General features: G+C 39.9%; 1 protein-coding gene across 1 annotated transcript in view; it reads right to left on the reverse strand.

Moving 5' to 3' along the window:
- The window catches only part of CNTN3 (contactin 3), a 92,334-nt gene that overhangs the window by 23,036 nt on the left and 46,468 nt on the right, over positions 1-22,830 (reverse strand). Inside the window, exons 4-8 of the mRNA XM_079317199.1 lie at positions 13,373-13,669; positions 11,366-11,468; positions 10,230-10,414; positions 2,614-2,750; positions 531-660 (exon numbers count right to left, since the gene is read on the reverse strand). Of these exons, the coding sequence (XP_079173325.1) occupies positions 531-660; positions 2,614-2,750; positions 10,230-10,414; positions 11,366-11,468; positions 13,373-13,669 (852 nt within the window). The remainder of the gene's footprint in view (positions 1-530; positions 661-2,613; positions 2,751-10,229; positions 10,415-11,365; positions 11,469-13,372; positions 13,670-22,830) is intronic.

Here is a 22,830-nt window from a genome sequence, read left to right on the forward strand (position 1 = left end):
GTGCTAACACTGAACTTTGAAAGGAAATTCAGTGTTTGAGGAGAGCAAAGCTGAAGGAGATAACCAACAGCACAAAGGAAATAAATAATCTGTGTCCCCAGCACACAGCTGGCACTATTCCAGCCCCAGCACAGGCAGGTTGGGATGGGGGATGCCACTCCCTGTCCCTGCTCCAGAAAAGCTGCACATTTTGGTTTTTAACCCCATGGTGGTCCCAGACAGAGCTGAGAGCAGCTGATGGAGCCAGCACCACCTCCACACCACACCAGAGGTTTTAATCCTCTGGCCCAAACCCAAACCCCCATCCCTGCTCTTCCCCTCGTGAATAATTTATCCTGCTCTCTTTTAAATGAATGATTGGCCTGAAAATCCTCTGGCAGCAGATGACTCAACTCCTCAGCTCTGCAGATAAAGACATCAGGTTGACAAAAATGTTTTATTTCAGTGACAGAAGCTGAGTGAGTTAAATCTGAGGGGGTGTGGAGAGGGATAATGAGGTTTGTGTTTTAGTGAAAGAAGTAACATCTTACCTACAACCCTGAGCTCTGCACTCGAAGAGATGACACCATGTTTATTTTCAGCTATGCACTGGTATCTGCCAGAATCTGTCAGATTTAGATTTGATATTGTAAGTGCACCATTTTCAATTTGGATCCTTCCCTGAATATTAAGAAAAATATCTTTATTGATGATATATTTCCTGTGAAAAATTTAAAATAAGTAAGGAATAGGACAGCATAAATACAATGAATAGGGTCAATGCAAAATATAATCATGAAAACAATTCTGAAAGAAGTGACACAACTGCATCATGGTACAGCAATGGTGATCAGATATGCAGATCAGTGCACTGTATGAAGTCATTCTTCAAACTTTCCCAGTTGCACTGAGGTCTGGCAATCTCAAATGCCCTTTTGTTTCTCCAGAAATATGGACAGAATCCTCCCAGCCCCTCAGACAGAGCAGAGTAACCAAACTGTGCAGATGGCACTGGCATTTGCACTATTTAGGGATTTCACATGTGCCACTTGCTGATGAGCTCTCTAACACTGTGCAGAGAAAATTCCACCAGCCATTAAAGCCAAGACACAAACTGAAGTGCCAGCATAGCTACTCAAGGATCTGGCTCTTCCCACCTTGCTTGTTCTTGGAAAGCTCAATTACAGCAGGAAGTGACTAATCTGAGTGCAGAACTGGTGAGAAAAGGAACCATAAGAAAGAAAAACCAAAGGAGCATCAGCTGTGGGGAGCAACCTTTGGGGAAAACCAGAGACACAGCAACTAGAGCCCACACTACCTGCCCAAAAGTGTTTTCTAAGGGCTGGTTTTTGGATGTGGACCCAGAAGGAGACTCAGAGCAGTCACAAGGGCAGCACCCTCAGCTGGTCCCAGCACAGCTCAGCTCCTTCCCTGACAGGTCCTGTCCCAGCTGAGAGTGAGGGGCTCATCCAGACAGACAGAAAACAACCCCAAAGAGGAAAAACCCTGAGTCTCCATGTTTCATCTCCCAAGCTGCTACTCTGAGAAAAATTCATGGAGAAGGGGAGAGCTGAGTGAACAGCCCCAGGAGATGTTTGTGAAGGAGACCCAGCACAGGGATTTCTGCAGTGAAGGAGCAGGACCCTGATCACAGCTCACAGAAAACTCCCCTGGGTCTGCTCAGTGCTCCTCAGTTCCCCCACACCTCTGCCCTGACACCACACCAAAAGGCTGGACAGCAACACTCCAAACTGAGACAGAGAGACTGAATGATGCCAAGGTATTTTTGTACTTCCTGAGGTAAAAAATGGCATTACCTCAGTGACTGTGTATGACACAGCAACAATGCTCTTAAAGCACCCAGAAGAGATTCTGTGCTCCCTCATTTAACCTGGCCACAAAACACCACCACTCCTTTTAGCCAGTAAGAAATGCTCCCCAGTGCTCTGCTCATTTTTCAAAACCAGTGAATTCACCTGAGCAGTCCCTTTCTTCCCAAAATACTCAGTGCTGAGCACAAGGCACTGGCCAAGGGTAAAGTGCTTTCCTGCAAAGTGCCTGGAGTTCATATTCCTGGTAGCCTGAATGGGTCTGCTTTCCAATGAAGCAATGATACTAACATCAATAAATAAGGGGTAGCAGATCCTGTTCTGCATTTCTGACCTTTCACCTTCTAAGTTCAACCTCTTTTTCCTGTCACCAAATGCCTTACTTTCAATTATTTTACTGTGACAACAGCATCAAAGCAAATTGCTGTTTGTATTCCATTCTTTGCAACAAGTAGTGGTAAACCCATGAATCCTCATGAAGTTTTGTCAAGAAGTTGGAAAGTATTTTCTTACTACCTTTAATGAAATGGCAGCTGCAAATACAGTAAAATAATTCAAGTTCTCCATCCTTTATTTATAACATTATTAAACTTCCTTCTCCAGTCGTTCTTTACATGTTTCATTCTGTGGTTCTATCGTTTTCAAATCTGCTTTTAGCTGGAATATTTTTGTACAACTAACTTGTCTTTGCAGCTTTTGAGGCTTCTCAAAAAATACAAACCCAGTATCAAAGGTTTCTCATGACTAATACCAGGAATTTTTGGATTCTCCCATTTACACACTGTTTTCCCAAACAGAATGTTACCTCTGTTGCCAGCTGCTCTCCATTCTTCAGCCACCTGTAGGATGGTTTGGGCTTCCCACTGGCTCTGCAGTCCCAGTATAAGGTGTCCTCCACAGCAACTTCCACATCCTTTATGGTCTGGAGCCAGTGAGGCTTTGCTGCAGATAAAACACAACAAAGACCCTCACAAGTTATTGCTCCAGATCAGCATCAAAGGGTTAAACTGGCACAGAACTCATCTATTTTCTGCACAGGCTGATCTGTACCAAAGAGCTTCCCACTGCTCCTGCTTCAAGCCCCCTGATGAAACAAATAACTTATTGCTCCTCTTATACATTTTTATTATGAGCACTAAGCCAGGAGAAAATTGAGAGTACAGATCACTAAAGCTGGACTATTGTGAAACCAATATTAAAGTCACTAATGATTAAACAACATCATTTTGCAATCGAGGCAAATGTAAGAGAAAGACATTAATGGTGAGATTGAAATTAAATAAGTGATGTGGCTAAATCATCAAATTAATGCTGAAGAGAATCCTTTAAGTCCTAAAAAAAAATAATGGTATGTCAGCCTTAGTGCTAAATACCATTTAAATTGTTTTCTAATGCAAGGCAGCACTTAACTGGATGAAAACATGGATCTATGAGATTGTTTTTGAAAGCAGAAGTCTTGGCACAGAATTTGAGTAACGCAAACCAGTAGAATAAAGTCCATAAAAATCACCATTTTTTAAGCCAAAATTTGATGCAATAATACCATACATCCTTCAGAATTACCCAAAATACAGTTAAAACTGTAAAGATATTTAAAACATCTGTTACAGCTTTCACAGGAAGGAGAAAGCTCACTTGGAAAATAAACATCAGTGCATGAAAGACAACAGCAATTTATTTTTATTCCTTTAGTGCTATTTCACACATCAGTTCAACACTGTTTTATAGCCATTTGTGAATTTTCTTTGAATTTATTTAATTTACTGGAAAGTTTATAATCTCAGCCTTTGCTATTTCTCCAAGAAAAGATAAATCCTGAACGTTGCCTATGGAGGAAACAGATGAAAAAGCAGGATGAAACTTGGCTGCAAACTCTTAGCTATGGGCAAAGAATTTTCCAGAGTTCATTTGCTTATCTTAAGTAAGTAATTCAGGAAAATCTCATAACATCCTCATATGAGAACAACCAGGAGAAAACAAATCCCTGGTGATGTAGGAAACATTATTTAATGTTTTATTTAATTAATAATTACTAATAAATATTGGAATTTGCTGACAGTGATACTCTGTGAATATTACTTTTTTTTTTTTTTTTTTTTTTTTACATCCCCATGAGGATTTACACCTTTCACTGATTTGGAGATAATTTATTTTTTGCACCCTCAGCTGCACAAGACAGGATGACCTGATCTTTGTGTCACATGGATGTACAATTTCTCTGGTATTAAATGGGGTTAAATCTTCAAAGTTGATATCACAACACTGGAGCTTCAGCCATTGCTTCATCTCACATTGTCACTGGGAGGATTTGCCTCCATGTAATGAGCACTTTGCACCCCTAAATATTTCTGCAACATTCAGCAGGGCTTGAATTACTGATGGATCCATACATGTGGAATATTTAACATCTGCTGCCTATCTCCACTTGAAAGTAAGTTAAATATAATCTGTTTTCAAGCCTAAAGATCTTGGATTCAATTCTACCAATAAAAAAAATCATTGTCTATCTGATCTTGTTTTAGAACGGTGTGTCAGGCAGTCTCCATAGGAAGGTTTCCCAAGTTTCACTCAATGAAATAAAGCAGAAATGCACAGAACAGCTTCCCAAGGCACAGGGTGAGAAATTCCTGCTGCTTGTCCATCCACAAGGGAGTGCTGATGGAGACTTCAGTGATTTCCTTTTTCCCTTCCAATTACTGATGAAGGAGTTGAGCAGGGACAAAAGCATCATTTTCAATCTGTCTTTGAAAGAGAAGAATTTGACCAAGCAGCTCAGAATTGAAAAGCAGCTCAGCAGGGGCAATTCCAGCTGGGAATCCTCTGACTTCTGGCCAGGATGAAGGTTCTTCATTGCAGAAAGGAGGTCAGGTACCAGGAGCTCTGGTACTTTGACACCCTCTCAAAAGAGGAGCAGTGTTACATATAGATAAAAACTTATAGGAGAAAGGCTTAGTAAAGCCAGGCCTTGTAAAATCAGGACTTGTTACTTTGGCTAAGCTAAAGCTAGCCAGGTAAGTTCCCATGAAAAAAATAATTGTAACAGTGAGAACCAGTTAACAATCTATTCTAATCCATTCAACAACAATCTATTCTTGTGGAAAGACAGTTTATACCTGTGAAGAGAAAGATTTTACCCGTGTGAAATATCTACTTGCCAAGAGACAAGAATGTAAACAGATCTAACAAGAGAAAAGTTTGATGAATATTTACACTAGCCATTACCAACCAATGAACTGAGTTTCAGTGAACTGCTGTCCAATTAGATTTAAACACAGTACCTTCTAACAATCACATAAATATAAGTTATGTGAAAAAAGATTCAGCTATTCTACATGAAGAAAAGTGTTTTTCTCTGTCTCTATTACAGCAGAGCAGGACTTGTCAAGCCCAGCACTGCCCCTTTCTGTTGAGCTCTGCCTGAGGACACTGGATAAACAGCTTTATTCCTCTCAGGGTTTAGTCACTGCCAGGCAAATTTTACTGCCCAAAATATCTGATTCCACCATCACTGCCACATCTGAAGAAAGACTTGGTAGCAGCCTCATTTTCTCCTGGAACTACTGCACAGTCATTGTGAAATCTGGATCTTCCTGAGGAGAGAAGAAGGAGTCACTTCTTCTAAAGCAAGAACAGGCAAGCAGGCAGAACATCCTTGCTGAGATTAAAAAAAAACCCAACAAAACAGACATTGTCCTGTAAGCTGAGAGGCTGGAAGTTAATTCTAAAGGAGTTCACAGGGTTTGAGACTGTGACAGGAATCAGTATTTTGGGATAGCATTAAGAATTCTTTGGAACTTGCTGTGCAATCTTCATGAAAGATTCATCTGGAGCTCCCCCAGGATGAAATGCTTGTAGGTAAGTGATTTTCTAAGGCAGGTTAGCCATCAGCTCCATGGCCAGTCACTTGGAAAAGCACCAGCCTGGATTTTGCTTCAGTTATTTTAGCCTAAAATATTCCTTGCAGTGCTCATGGTCCCAGAGGCAGGGAGAGAACAAGTGTGTAACTTCATAAAAAGCATCCCAGGGAGAGGCCTCTCATCTTTTTTTGGTGGTGATGATGACCCTTCTCTTCCAGCCAGTTAAGCCTGAAGCAAACAATTGTTGCTTCATTACACTCCAGGCCTTCAGTGGAGGTCAAAAGGGAAGGAAAAATCATTTTTTTCCCAGATTTTACAAAAGCCTTTGTGACATTCTGGGAGTTGATGAAGGAGGACCAACTGCAGTGATGCTCCTGGAAGCAGTGGCTGAAGAAATGAGGCTGTGCTGGGATTTGTGAATTATTTGTGGGCTAACTATTCACAGTGCATCCAAACAACTATTTTTATCTATTATTTCCTTCAGAGTGAGAGAATCCAACAAAAATCTGTTTTTAATCCTATAGGCCAGGGGAATAGAGGGAAGGCAGAACTTCAGGGGCAGAGCTCTTCCAGGGAGTTCTGTGCTCTGGAGAGCCAAAGCCTCTCCCAGCACAGATTCACACAAGATTTTGCCTTCTTACAACTGCACTTTGACATTCCCACTGTGAAAGCTGGGCTGGAAATCTCTGAAACACTTTGGGGAGCTCAGAAATCAGAGCAGGACAAACCTCCTGGAGCACCAGAGGATGCAGGATGGAGCAGCAGGGGAAAACCCAGCCCAAAGTGGAACCTGCAGGTTTCCAGCAGTCTGACCCAAAGTCAGCCTCTGACACTCACACTGATGCCTGAACATTTATTTCCTTATTTTATTTTCTCTGAAAATGTCCATTTTTTGACTCCACTTTGAAAATGAGAACCCCCCCCCTCAAGCAACAGGTAATTCCAAATCACAGGGAAAAGCTTTAGCATGTAAAAAAAGACAAACTAGTTGTCTGGGTAGCAAGAAAATTATATTATTAGACAGCATTAACAATTAAATTTGAGGTTGATCAAACTCAGCAACTCATTAATATTATTTAATTGTTTGTAGCTTTCCTGTTGATGGTTTGATGACATCTCTTAGTCAAGCTATCAGATAAAAACTTTAAGCAGAGATATTCTTCCACATACACAAATAACACAGCTTCAGTTTAATTTTGCTGGTAGATTATTAAAAAAACCACCAAAATATACCAGTATTTTTTAATACTCTAAAAAAACCCCAAAAAGATGTAGATTCTACTTATTCCTGGGGGATTTTGTTATCACAGCTCAGCACTGCAGAGCAAAAGGAGAACAGCAGCAGAATTTCCTTCTCCCTGTCAAACATTTTACCTTGGTGCTGCCAAGCAGGACCACTGGTACATCAGCTAATTAAGAATATATTTTCTTCAATTATACTTTAAATTAATTGTTTTACATATCTTTACCATGCTTCATGTTTAATTGCATCCTAAAACACAAAAAAGCAATTGTTTCATCTCCTCTCATTTTTCTCTGCCATGAAACATCTCCCTGAAATTTTTTTTTTTCTGTTATCTTTTTATGGGAAGCTAAAAGAGATGACAAATGAACAGGCTAATAAAAGGAAAGCAAATTATTTATATATTCAGATTCTACACTCAATCAAAGTTGGATAATCTTGTCCTATTTTTAGCACAATCTGAACTCCCCTGAGTAGAAAACTGGCATTTAACAAATGTTGGAACTGTAAAAAGGACAAAAAACTGAATATTTGATGTTAGGTTTTTCTCGATAAAATCCTTCAGGAGAAAAAAGGAAGATTAAAAGTCTGTGAGTATTGTAATGAACCCAGAATATCTGGTTTAGAATATCTGTTTTAATTAACAGCAATGATGGATTGAGAGCTACAGTTACAACACACCATAACTACATAAAACAAAGTAATTTCATTTTTTTTCAGGATGAGAGTTACAGATGTGATAAATTTACAGGAATTCTTGAGGAACTGGCCATGGGCAGGAGTGAAGCTGAGCCTGTGTTCAAGAGCTTTGTGGATTTAAGGCTGTAATTCATTATTGGGTGAAAAGAAGGTTTTAACCAAACTTTTTATGCACTGGAAAACCAGATTTCCAGATTTGAAACTTTCCAGTTTCAGCTCATAAACCAAAGCAGATTAGGAGCAGAGCAGTTCATGTTTCAAGCTTTTGTTTAGGACCAGCTTTATGTTACATTTACAAAGAATCCTTAAAGTTTGCAAAGAAAGAAAAAACCTATTTTTCCAGCACATGAAAGATTTTTATCAATATCTTTTCTTCCTGAAGATTTCTTTTTCACTTTATCTCACTATGAAAACCTGCAAAACATTAACTCCAATTCTTCTCATACTGTTTTTTGTGGGTCAGGCAGAAACATGCTTTGTTCTGCCAAGAGGAAAATCAATGTTGTCACTACTGAAATAAAAAGATATTTGTACTTTTGTTATGTTTATATTTTTCTATGTTTGACAAGCAGATGCCTTCAACTTTTACCACAGCAGCCACCATCCCCTAGAACACCAGATCTGTGGATTTTTGACAGCATTGGTATTTTCTGGCAGATTTTTTACTCTGTCTTCAGTTTATTGCATTAGTTTCCCCAAAATCCTCATCTGCTTTTAGAACAACTTCCTTAAATATTGATCTTTTATTGGAAGGCTGAGTGGGATGTGGTTAGATTTCCTCACCAGACAGATTTCTGGGCTTTGGCACCAGATGAGGTGGCAATCCATCAGAATATCTTCTGAATATCTTATCTCTAACTTCAAATTATCAAAAAGAGTTCAATGCTCTCATCCTGAATCCAGGCTTGTTGGAATTCTAACTGCAACAACAAAGCAAGTACCAAAATAAGAAAGATTACTTAAATCTATTTAATTCTGCAGAATGGGTTCCATGAAGCAGAACAAATGAAATGAAACAGTTGGAGTCCCATTACTGCCATTACAGCTCTCATTATTCTTTTGAAGATAAACATCCATATCAGGGATGACTCTAAACATGGGCAGCCATTCCTGCTGGAATATGAACTCCATCTGAGGGTTCAAATCCCTGCCTAGATTTGCAATGGAAACATTCACACTGATCCAAGTGTTACAGAACTGCAGCTGGGTTGATTTTATTGATCAGCAACATCCTTTATTTCAGCTCTGTGGCCTTTTAATGGGAAAAGAAGAATTTGGGCAGCAGGGCATGTACCCCAGGAATGGCCACTGTTGGAATTACAAGGCTGATGAGCTAATCAGTCCTTGTAATTCCATCAGAAAAACTCTATTTTATATGTAATTTATGCTGATGTATCTCATAACTGTCCCAGTTTAACACTGCCATAGGAATGCTGAGCCAAAATGATGCACAAACCACAACTCTGGAACTTTCAAGCACCAAAAAAAGGCCACTTAATAAAACCAAAAGCACAGTGCCAAGTTTGGAGGGGCAGAGCACACTGGCAGGTGAAGCAGCTTGGATTTATTGCCCTATGTTAATCACAGGATTTCTCAAAAAGTCATAATTACAATTAATGCATGGAAAATTTGTGTTGCTTCAAGTCCTGACCATGAACATTTCCAACAATGGGGCTTTCATTCAGTGTAAAGATTAATTTGGAAGCTGGTAAGGAGAGAAATCTCTTTTCCTTCCTCCTTAAAAAAAAAAATCTATTGTGACTTAAAGTAAAATCTTCATGGACCAAAATCTGTGTGTTCTACCAACCACAGCTCCCCGTGGAGAGGCAGTGAAGAACTTGCTCCCAGTTGCAGAGGAATTGTGCTCTGTGCCTTTATCCAACTAAAAAACCATCTCTTTGCTCAAATATTTCTCCATGAGGGAAACATTCCAAGGCAGAGTCAGAACCACTGTTTAAATTGCCATTGAAGTAAAGAAAATTATATTTGCTGAGATCTGGCTTTAACAAAAATTGTCAATTACCACTTTGTTGCAAATCACTCTTGCTTTACACCACCACCAGTGTGCTTTGCTGATACTCATTTCACTCTATAGCCTCTAAATGCACAAGAGACTGCCTTTTTTCCAGCTATAAAATTTCATATTATTTCATTTCCTATACTGGATTATATCCTCCCATTTATTTACTCATTTTAAAATAAAATTGGCTGTTTTGAAAGCACAGGATTGAGAATATCCATCAGTAATCTTTTCACAAAGCAAGACAAAATTTGTACTTCCCATAGATGGGAGGCCTAAATGATCCCCCAAATAAATCCAATTGACTGAAAATTGAAGGTTTCACCAATGGAGCAAGAAATGTTTTTTAAAAAAAGTCTGTCACAGAAAAAAACAAGCACTTTATTCTCAGCAATCCTTGTGAGCTTTAAAACCATTTCTTAGAGACCTTACCAAGAAACTCCTGCAGAAATTCTCATTTTCTGGGAGCACTTAAACACCATGGATTTTTGAGCCCAAATAACTGATGCAACTGCAGAAACTGGAAATTCCAGAGCACCCCAGAGCAGTTTGTGTTTGATGAGCAAAGAAAGGTGGGAGAGAGGCAGACCAGAGGGTCCTACCATAGTAAGTGAGACGTCCTCTTGCAATGTTTTTGCCTCTGGAGTTTTCAGTGATGCATTCATAGAGCCCTGCATCCTCCTGCTGGAAATCAGGGATTTCAATCATGCCATTGGATTTCCTCAGCTTTATTTTACTTGGGAATGGCAGCCCGTCAGTTCTTCTCCAGTTAATCTGAGGCACAGGGCTAAAGAGAGAGTAATGAGATTTTAAACAGTTTTGCTTGAAGTCCTTGATTGTCATAATGAGATACTTAAAGCAAACTAAATTCAGCAGTGGCTTGCAGGCTGTGTTAAAAGCAGTAACCACGCTGTACATGACAGATGGGCAGACACTCTGGCACCTGATTTGCATTCACTGCTGATTCCTACACTGCATTTGTGGTACCAAATTTGTCAGGAATAACTCTGTGAATGCCCAGTAATTGCAAAATTTCCTGTAAATCAGCACTGGCCTCCCCAGAGGATGGGTGAGGAAGAATCCAGGCAATGCTTTTGGAATTGCCATCCTCCAGCAGCCTTTTATACTCTGATTTGCAAACCTTCCCTCCCCTCACCAGGCAGGCAAAGCAATAGTGTGTGATCAAATTATCAATCTGATATGGGCACCTGACAAAGCTGCCTGCAAGCAAAACCCACACTGGTAAGTAAATACATTTACAGAAACACAAATGCATTCTCAGATCATCTGTGAAAGAGAAAAGGTATCAGCTGTGAGTGAAGCATCACTCAGAGGAGAAATGCATTTCAATCTTTATTCTGGCTATAAAGAAAGAACAATATTATGAAAGCATCAAGTACATTTAAGAGGAAAATTCAGACAACGTTCTCACAGACTTCAGCACCATTACCCTGCACAGAGAAAAGAGACTTAATAAAAAAGGTCATATGCAAAACCACACTGAATCTACTCAATTCAAAATGAAATGTAAATTCTTGTGCTGCCAACATACACATCTTAATTCTAAACAAAATCAAAACACACTCCAGGAGTCTTTGCCCTCTTAATTCAAGGCAGGAGCTGTGATGACAAAAATCAGAGAAAAATTGGGAAAACACAGAATTACTTCCAGAACCCCACAACTCTTGTGCAGGGGAACCCTAAAGTGCTTCAATTTTCAGTGAAGATGAGAACTTACTTTCCCAGTGCAAAGCACTCCAGCTTCACAGTGGAGCCCTTGGCTGCTGCAAGAGTCTCTGGGAACTGAACTTCTATTTTGGGCTCATATTCCCCCATCACACCTGTGGGAAACAATTGAGAAGGTCAAACTTTGAGGGTGATTTTCTTTTGCAATTCAAAATGAAGTTTATTTCTCTGGCAATCTGCTTATGAAGGGAAGCACAGTGAGATCAGGGACAGAGTCAGGATGCAACAGAGTTTATCTGTGTAGAAAGATAACACTATCTTTGTATCTTAATGCAATTATGTATTAAATTATTTCAAAAAGAGAAAAAAAGAGAGTACACCTGAGGAGTTTGAAGGGGACTATATAGACAGCAAGGAATGTGTGGTCTTTCCAAATGGGAAAGGTAGAAAATATTGGAGAACTCTGTACAGAAGAGCAGAGTGGAGATCACAGGGCTGAGGGGCTGCACACTGAGTTAGGGACTAAAAAACCCAATTTCAGCTGTACACCAATACATGAGACTACACACAAAAATTCATGGTGCTGAGAGAGTAGGATTAAAATGTTTATAAACATGGGAATTGTGTACAAAAGATTCAGGGGGTGGAAAGAAAGATGGGGTCTGGTAGGGCTGGGAAAGGCAACCAGGCCCTGGGAATGAACATTGAGCTTTGTCTGCACCTGTGTATTCATCACATGATAAATAATATGATTGTTAAATATAATTATTGTTTGGTAATTTAATATAATTATTGTTTAATTATAATAAGAATCATGAGAAATGATGTAATAGTAACAAGAATCATGAGAAAGGATGTTTGGGGGGTCCTGATGAAAACTACAAGAATTCATGGTTGGATAAGATCAATGTATACAATAGAGCAATATGGGTTTAATAATTAATATACAATTATGTAACAAAAAGGGTATAAAAACAAATCCATCTGGAATCCATGTCAGAGTCAGGTTTGGGTTTGTACCCCTGATTCCCAGAGCTCCTCAATAAAAGCTCCTGCATATAACCATCCTGTGATGATGTGTTTCTAACAGTGCAAGAGCCCAAAAATCCTGAGTGATGCAGGGAATTGTGGACACCACTGAAGGCCCAGGCAGAGTTTGCCAGGCCCTTTTCAGGTTCTGAGATCTTTTTCTCAGGCTGGGAGGTTTTTCCCAAGCTGAGAGAACTTCTCAGCTCCAGCCTGAGCCTTTCCCAGGATAACTTTATGGTAAATGAAAGGAATTAATAATCAGAGATTAACACCTGCTGTTGACTGAGAAACAGTTTTTGTGTTGTACGTGACAGGAGATGTTTTTTCCTATTGTCCAATGAACTACTGTCCTGTTTGAGACTTGTGAACCACTCTGTAAATATGGTTCAGTTTTTTAATAAAGTGCTTCTTTAGCTTCTCACGCTTAAGAAATCATTATTACACCTTGTTGGAAAGGATGAATCAGGAAATCCTTATAAATATGATTGCCTAGCAAAAAAATTTGAGAATATAGAAACCATCAGCGAGATTGAAATGAAAACCATCTTTGAGACACCAAACCTTGGTTAGTAAATAACTAGAAGACAACAGGATGGCTGCTGAAAGTGATCCCCTCGTGATAGAACAATGGTCCAAAGGTCAGAGAAGACCATGCTAGGGTCCAAAGAGTCGTTTTTAGGGTTTAAAGTCTAAGACATGATGGTAATGTAAGGATTCTTGTAGGGTGTGTGTAAGTGCTACAGGATTTGTATCTTGTGTTAGATTGGTGAGAATATTCAACATAGAAGAAGATTTATTGTATTGTAAAGGGGGAAATCACTGTTTTGTCTCTCTCTCTTATTTCTCTCACCACTCTCTTGCTGTTCCTCTTTCCCCCTCTCTCCACCCCGCTCCAGCTGCAGCTGGCATCTCCCAACAGCACCCCATCCCTTTACAACAAACCCAGCTCACAGACAGCACCCGAGCCTGTCCTCACAACCATCCCCCGACGGGTCCCTATCGCCTGTCGCGACAGGCGCTGCCCCCGTACCGTCCGTGCGCAGCACCAGCGGCGTGGGCGAGCCCAGCGCGGGGCTGCCGCTGCTCCTGCTCCTGTCGCTGCTCCTGTCGCTGCTCCTGTCGCTGCTCCTGTCGCTGCTCCTGCTGCTGTCGCTGCTCCTGTCGCTGCTCCTGCCGGCCCCGCTGCTCACCACGCAGGTGTAGTTGCCCACGTCGGAGGGCTCCACCTTGGCGATGTACAGGTGTCCGGTCTCCTGCGACACGAAGCGCCGGCTGTCCTCCTGCACGAACGTCGGGTACTCGTTGAAGATCCAGGCGAAGGACGAGTCTGCGTGGGGAATGAAACGCTCACGGAAAGCTGTTTGATGTGTTTTTCCCGTTTTTTTCACCCCCCTTCAGCAGCTGGTTTGTTGTGGACACATATTTTTTTCCTTATTTGGCGACCATGGATAAGGTATTAGAAATTGCAGTTATGACTCAATTATTTGCTTACTACATCTTGCATTATTTGGTTATTATTTACTGTGCAGTCTCCAGCACACTCAGTGTGTTCACACTGTTCCAGGCCTTTGGTGCATCTAAGTGCTCGATTAAAAAATGCTTATAAAATTACCTGTCATTTTTCAACCTGAATTCTTTATGAAATTCAACAATTAAATCACCACGGCCTTTGAGGTTTACCAGGGTCATTTCCTGCTATTTATGAACCTTGCAAAACCCCAAATTACTGTTGCAAAAGGAACATAATGGGGTAAAACCCACACATTTATTAGTTTTTCACTGTTATTGGCTGCTCCTAGCTCAACAGAGACACTTTATTAATTTGACAGCGTTGCATTGTTTACGACACTTTACAGTGCAACAAACAGAGCCCATGACTGAGAACAGCAGATTTTAAAAAGTACTAGAAACTAGCAACATCCCTCACTTTTTCCTCCTCCAGCAGAAAAATAAGGCTAAAGAAATCCAGTATGTTAGGGGGTTTCTTTAAATCTCCTTAAATCTCTTTTTTTTCCCTTAAATTTAATATGCATGGAAATAGGAGCAGACAGCAAAAATGAGAGCAAACTTTGCTAAAATGGAAAGATTATTCCTTCAGTAGCTGCTTAACCCCTCAGCCAGATGATTAGCAGGTAGAAACAGGACAGGAGTATCCACGTGATGAGAATGTCACAAGAAGCCTAAATTCCCAGTAGGGCTCATCACACAGCAAAACTAATTTTTCATACAAAACTCTGGAAAAGCTCCATTAAAAAATGTCTCCATGATGGGGCAAACTAGCCCTCACTACCATTCATTATGATTATTTGAAAGGAAAGAAAACAAATCCACACCTCAAAAGATAAACTAAGAGATTTGGCAAAAAAAAAAAAAAAATCCACTGAATTAGTTTTGTTTTCTGAGCATCACTGTGAGCTTTGTGTGCCCAATTTTAATTGACAAAAGCCCTTCCTGTGCAAGGCCACCCATTTCCTACAGGATCAAAGGGAAATAAATTTTTAATGGTGTTCTAGGCAAGGAATAATTTTTCACCCACGTGCCACTTATACAAAGATTACAGCTTCTGCAAGTGCTAATTAGCAATGATTACAGCTTGATTGACCTCTCTTGGTGTTGCAGTGGCTGCAGCACTGGCACTGCCCCCACGAAATGCAGATCAGCCCTTCCTGCACAGGTTTAATTTGAAGGTGCACAAATTTGGGTGCAAAGCCAACAGGACAATTTAACACAAGTTAAAAAGTGCAGGTGGAATAAAACCCACTCAATAAATGAAATTATTAAGATATTTATGGGCTGCCTAATGCAAAAAAAGGCATCAAATGAAACTGCTGATCATTAAAGTGCATTTAATTTTCTTCTATCAATATTTAAACCTCTTCCATTATGAGAATTTTGCAGCAGGGGCATGTCCTGACTATTACCAGGCTCAGGAGTTAAACTTCTGTCATATTTAGAAATATTTATTGCCAAAACCAGAACCATAAGGAGGAAATTCCTGCAAGATCACCACCCTATGGACCTGCAGCATCTCCTAGGAGCAACAATGGCTTTCAGCACAATTCCCTCCTCCAGAACTCCAGAGGTGGAATTAATTCGTGGAAGGGAAAGCAGCAAGGATTTGTCAGGAAACAATGAAGGAATTACTGCAGTGGGAAGCATTAAATTATTCCAAAGAAAGAAAAAGGAGAGTAGACCTGAGGAGTTTTTACATGGTTTTTCTAAATGGGAAAGGCAGAAAATAGAGAAAGAGCAGGGTGGAGATGACAGCACTGAGGGAGGGGCTGCACACCAAGTTAGGGACAAAAAAAAAAAACCAAACATTTTCAGCTCCACACCAAACTCAGACACCCACAAGGCAGCAGTGGGTGACACCAGGCTTTACTGGTTCTGGTAATTATTGAAACACTTTTGTTTCCTTGATCAAAATATTATTTCATGCTTTAGAAAAAAAAAAAAAAAAAAAAGAAAGGAGAAAATAAAAAGAAAAATATGTGCAGAACAGTGTGAGGGGTGCAGAGATCTGGAGATGCAGCAGGAAAAGAAGCAGCTTCATTTCATTCCTATGATGTTGGGTTAAATCAAGAGCAAACCCACAGAAATCCCTCACTGGGATTATGGCAGCCATGCAAAGTGGATTCCAGTTTAATTGGCTCCTTCCACAGCCTATGAATAAACACTCCTGAAAACCTAATTCCCCATTCAGCACATATTTTCATTGACTCTCTTAAAAAACTCTGGGGTATTTCTATCCCTGTGCCCCACCACCACCACCACCACCTCATTTTATATTTACTGTCCTTTACAAAATTGTATTCTTATTTTCCAAAATAATAATAATAAACAAAAAAAAAATCACATTAAACAACTTGTGGTGTGATTTATTATGTTTACACCATTTGCCTGTTGCTGATCTTAGGGCACCTCCAGGGACACAAACTCACTCCCTTCCTGTCAATTACAAGTTTTCAGTTGATTTTCTGTTATAAATGGAAGTAATATGTCTCTCCTGGGCTTCCTCTGAGTTCTAAGCCTTTTGCTTTCCAATGCATTTTTTCCTTATTTGGCGACCATACATGGATAAGGTATTGGAAATTACAGTTATTACTCAATTTTTATTTGCTTACTACATCTTGCTTGGCGGCTTCTCTTTATTTTGCATTATTTGATTATTATTTACTGTGCAGTCTCCAGCACACTCAGTGTGTTCACACTGTTCCAGGCCTTTTGTGCATCTAAGTGCTCAATTAAAAAATGCTTATAAAATTACCTGTCATTTTTCAACCTGAATTCTTTATGAAATTCAACAATTAAATCACCACGGCCTTTGAGGTTTACCAGGGTCATTTCCTGCTATTTATGAACCTTGCAAAACCCCAAATTACTGTTGCAAAAGGAACATAAGGGGGTAAAACTCACACATTTATTAGTTTTTCACTATGTTCAAAGTCAAGCCTTAAGTTTATGCACATCCTTTTGAAAATATGGCTTTAAATTATGTTTAAAGAATTTCAGAAATACAGAATTTAAGGAAATTACACATTCCTTCTAAGTGAGACTGAAAAACTTCACTAGGAGATCACTTACAGAATCAGGGTGATTTTACTGCTTGGAAACAGAATTTAAGTGACAACAGCAGTGGTGGAAATCCCAAACTGTAATTAAATTCAGGAAGTTGAAAAAATAGAAGACTGGGGGGGAAAAAAGGCACAAAGTCATGATCAAAAGGAAAAGGACAATTCAGAAAGTTCATTTTATCCACTATTTGCATAAATAATGTCAGCTCTTGCTCCTTGTCTTATGGGCCATCTCTGCTTTAGACCTGCTCAATATGTACCCCATAATTCACACCTAAATGAAACTTCTAAAATTTAAAATGTTCCAAACTGATTGGGTTTGAATTAGCCAAGTGGGTGTTTCCAGAAAAACAGCTGGTAGGAAATGAAAATTCTTAATTTTTGGGGAGCATGGAGCACACTGAACAATACAAGGTTAAAAAAAAAAAACAAACAAAAAATACAAATCAAATTCATGCCAATCATTGACACCCAAATCCCAATTATTTAATGCACTTCTCCAGATCTGATTTTACAATATTCTGTAGCAGAGACACAAGGAGAAGCTAAAATACTCTGGAATTTTGTCTCCAAATGGCTCTCTGCCTATCACGCAGGATGGCACCTGGAAAACTGTTTCCAAGAAAGTAATCAGACAGAATTTAGCAATGTCAGAAACTGCAATTAAAACCATGGAAATCTGTAGCAAACAGCTATTTTGAATTATCTATCTTAGGTTAAAAATAATAGAAAAGTAACACTGATTTTGAGAGGATAATAACAGACTCCATAATTAGGGCAGAAACCAATTAGTTCATCACTTGGCCCAATTTCAGCTCAAAGTGTGATGAGATGGCAGAAAAGGGAGCAAAGTCTCTGGTTTGTGGATGAGCATCTCTCACTCACTCTGGAGGAGCTCTGAGCACTCAGCTTGGGTTTTGTGGGACCATCACCCACAAAAATGTCCATTCACCATCACTGGCTGTCTGCAGGGACCTCTGGGAAAGTGCAAACAAATCACCTACAAGGAGGAAATTAATTAATGAGGTAAAAGTGCATGAAGGTGCCAGAGGATGCTCTTGGGTGCAAATCCTTGGGTTACACAGCTGTGGGATTGGGTAACTGCAATGTGAGTGTTCCCAGAGGTAAAATTGATTTTATTTGATATAAATTACCTTCAAACTTCTCCTTAATACTTTTGTTCCTTAGGTCAATGTTCCTGCATCCTCCCCTGGGCAAGCCCCCACCAGCAGCTGCTCCTGGTGGCACTTTCTCTGTGCCATAAAACAAGCAACATCTCCCTCATTTCTTCTGGCAAACGTTAAAGGTTGCCTTCCAAATAAAAATCTTCTGCTCTGGAGGCGTGGGACAAGGTGTTTATGTTCTCCCATAACATATGTGTAAACTGCAGCTTCAAATGTCACGAGGTGCCACTGTCAGAAATGGAAGCATTTTGGCAATGAAAAAGCAGTTTAGAGAGTTATTTGGGATAAACTGTACATCATTGCAAGGGTTTAGGGTGAATTCTTGTACATATTCAATGCCCAGGAATTAAAAGGTGTCCTAGGTATGTGCAGCTGGGAAAAACAAACCATACCAAGGCTCAGATTGCATTTCCAAGGGGGATCATGGGCTGTTGGCATTCAAATAGTTCTGTCACTGATAATGAAAAAAGTCTTTAGCTCCAGTCACACTTCAGAGAACAAACTGGGTTGGTATTTACTTTTTGTTCATGTGCTCCATATAAAAATAATGATAATTATAGTAGGGCTTGAATTGTGGCCTCCAGGAGTGATGTGAGACAGTGAGATCTGCTTGAAATAGGTGCAGTGTTCTCTCAGCATCTGAAATTTCACCTGAACTCTGCAGAACTCTTTTGGCTGAGTTTTTGTTTATACAAATGTAAACTGCTTGATGGGAATGCAAATCCAGCTACAAAAAAATGAAGAATCCCCAGAAATTAATTTTATTCCAGAATATAATGGCAACACTCTAATTTGAAACTAATGTATAACATTAATTGTTTTGGCATAAAAGGAGAATTATTTTATAGCTAAAATATACCAGATCAATTTTCAGCCTGCTGAGCAGGTCATCAGGCATGCAACTGGTGTGTATGGAACAGCCCAGAACAACGAGAGCAGTGAGACACACACAGTATCCTGCAATTCCAATCTTCTCATTTAATGAGAATATTGAAACATTTCAGCTGAAGTTGCAAGGTTCCTACTTCAGGCTAAAACCTGATTTTCATTTTTAAATGAAACAGGGTAAGAGTCGACTTGTTTTTATTTTATTTTGGAAGCTTTAGTTTGATGTAAAAACAGATGTAATTCTTCAAGAAGACTAAACTGTATTTTTTTTTGCTGTCCCCACAGCCACAGAACTGGCCAAGAGGAATTGATCTGTCACACAGGGATGCCAAAGAGCCACTAAAGGTCCCTTGTTCCACTTTATAATTCCTGGAGCTTTTCTAAATCATTCAAAGCACCATCACATGCAATGCTCACCACTGGAAGGAAAGCACCAACACTTCTAAGCTCATCCTTGGGGGGACACAGATGCTCCAGACTGGCAGCTGATTCCTTTATCACCACCAAACCCCTCCTGCAAGTCCAACTGCAAAGAGCACATCCCTGGGGAAGGGCTCAGCAGCCCAGGGACCATCAGCCAGGAGCAGCTTCTCATCCCCAAGTCTCCTCAGCTGGCAGCTCACACATCCCTTGGTGCTCCCAGATGTTAATGAGAGCTGCCAGAACAGCCCTGTGCTGAATAAAAAAAAAATAAAATCCCCATTTCCCTTCCCCTGGAGCTGTGCAAGGGATGGATTGGTTCCTCTCCATCACATCTCTGCACTAATTGCTCCAGACTCGCTGTGGCATTCCCAGAGTCCTGGCTCTGAGCACGCTGCTCCCACTCTGGAAGCTGCAGAAAAGGAAGAAAGTGCTTTAGGAAGCAATATGTAAATACATCCCCATTAGCCATATCCATTTCAAGTGACAAATTGTTCTTTTAATCACCTCCCTACAACTTTACATTTAATTGCTGAGAGCGTTTCCAGAACTCTGTTGTGCTTTTTCAATAGCTGGAAGGATTTTAAATTGCTTCCTGCCTGTAATAATTTTGAGGATTAAAAAAGGCAATAGTTTAGTTTATTGCTGAACTAAAATAAATCTGATTTCTTGTGAATGTTAAATATTAGGGACATAAACCAAGAAAAATTAATGGAAATACCCAGGAGTCAATTTTCAAAGTAAAGCGCCAATACTTATATGTGGAAGCAGTAATTAGTGACACTTTCATTTGGTACTCTTGCACTCTTTTAGGAGAGGGTACTTGATAAAACCCTTGTGAAAAACAGAAATTCCTTTCAGCACTCTTGTTTTGAGTGCTGGGATGAGCTGGGACTGCAGCCACCTCCCTCCTCCTAATCAATTATCCTCTTTCCAAAGAAAAACCCAAATATTTTACTAGAGAAGATAATAAAGAGCTGGAGGAGAAATACCCCACAGTCACAATTTAGGGATAAAAATAAACTTGGTGGAGAGCCAAATGCACTTATTGTCTCCAAGTTTTCTCCTCTTTTCCCCAAGGCATAACTGAGATACCTGGGACTGGGTAAGTGAAAAGGTTCAACTGAATTTTTTTTCTTGCAATTTGGTTCTTTCTAATCTATTTCTCCCTTTTTCCTTCCATCCCCTCATTCTTCCAAGAGATACCCCTCAATGGAATGTGGAAGAGTTCTGTAAGATTTTGGGTTAAGAAACTGGTAAAAGCTTCTTAGGCCACTTACCCACCTCTGTGTCAGCTTAAAAATATGCAGAATAAAGCAACTGAAAATATGCAGAATAAAGGAACTGAAAATGGTGCACAAATATATAAATAAGATATATTAATTCCAGCCTGCATTACCTCAGCCACACAAACACAGGTTTATCAAAAGAAAAAAGTGTTTCAGGAAGGCTGAATTTGACAAAGTGCATAGCAGAGTGTCCCTGCAGCACTGGTTTGGTCCTGGTGGTGAAAATAATGCCCTAGCAGATAGAAATCAGTAAAGATGCAGCTGAGAACATGTATTATCTCCCTTCACATGGACAAACACAGGTGTCTCTCAGGTACCATTTGATTCCAAACTGTCAGCTGAAATTTGTGCAGATGATGATGACAACACCAGCAGGACTATTGAAAAATATGTTTTTAAATAAAAATGCCATTTCTCCTTGGCAGATTGAAACAGCACAGGAACACTATGAAGCTGTTTTTAAGGAGAATGCCCTTACAATATTCAAGGTACCACTCTCCTTAAAATACATTTTTGTGCAAGAAGCTCTGGAAATGTGATTTATTGCTGGTGCCCAGACGTGTCATCCACAACCTGCAATGAAAGCAGGAAGCAAATGTGCAGAACCAGGATGGTGAAAAGGGGAGTTTGGATGGAATATTAGGAAGAAATCCTTTCCTAGGAGGGGTTCTGAGCCCCAGAGCAGCTCTGACTGCCCCTGGATCCTGGAATGTCCCAGGCCAGGCTGGACATTGGGGTTTAGAGCACCCAGGGACAGTGGGAGGTGTCCCTGCCATGGAGGGTGGAATCAGAGCTTTAGGTCTCTTCCAACCCAAACCTTTCCACAAAACACTGATGTGCAGCAAGAAGGAAATCATAATCTGGAGTTGCACCTATTTAAGTTTGCTTTTCTTCAAAGGTACAAAACGTTTCCAAAGCCAAATATGTAAATTTAATTCAACTTATAGTTCCCTGAAAAATGTCATTGCTATTCCAGAGTTGCAGAAAAATCAAAGCATCCAAATATTTTTTGGCATCTGAGGCTCTTTCCATGTAATGCTATCCACAAAACAGAGCCCTGCTGGAACCTGCAAGTCCCCAAATGGAGACACGAGCAGGAATTTGCAAGTCTAAACACTGGTCTGGAACAGACATGCCATTATTCAGGGAAGGATTTGTCATAGCAAACACTGAGTAATAAATTGGGATCTATTTTTCCATGATCTAATATTATTTCCTATCAGCTTGTCACAACTCTGATACAATATGCTGTGAGTTGAATTGATCCCTGTCCTTCAAACCCAGCCTCATTTATGGATTAAACCTGCATTTATCATGAAGAGGGAGGACAAATCCTTGCTGCTTTATCCATGTAGGAACATCCCTGCCTTAGTGCATGACATAGGAACACAGAGCACACAAGGCTGATTAGGAATAAAGCAGAATTTCCTTGCTATTTCCAAGCAGCAGCTCATCAGCTCCACAAAATCCTTGTTATTTATTTAAGTTCTCCTGGGTTATGGTTCCATTCCCCACAGGAATAATGCAGCAGGAAGTACACCAATGAAAAACTAATGTTGAGTTTTTCCAGGCTAACAAAAATTTGTTGAAATTTTCAAATAAGCATCAAGCAAATCTTCAGTTCCACCATTAAAAATCATCTTTTTCTCTGTGTATAAAGCAGATTTAAACCACCCCAGCCAACACAAAAGGACTATGCCTCATTGCCTCCTCCTCTCTTGAAGAGCAGAAATACCTCATAAATCCAAAATCAATGTCAGATGAGGAAAACTGACTGTACTAAACAAATAGAAATCAGAGTATACAGGAACAGCAATAACAACTGAAGACAAGCTACACAATAATCACAATTCAGTACAGTAGTAACAGGAGGTAAAACCCTACAGGAACTCAGATTTTACTGAGGGCTTTGTCACTCGTTAGATACCAATTTTGGAACAAAACCAATAGCAGAGAAAAATCATTTTTAGATCTCCATATGTCTAGCTTTCCCCATTCTTGGCAGAACAGGCAAAAATTAGCATCACATGAATGTTTTTTAACCAGCTGCACATTAAATGTGTCCAACATTAAGTTTGGGATATTGAGATGTTTGTTGGATCGACAGCCCCTTAAAATCATTAAAGACAGAAC

Source organism: Erithacus rubecula (assembly GCF_903797595.1).
Source record: "Erithacus rubecula genome assembly, chromosome: 13".
Classification (NCBI taxonomy): domain Eukaryota; kingdom Metazoa; phylum Chordata; class Aves; order Passeriformes; family Muscicapidae; genus Erithacus; species Erithacus rubecula.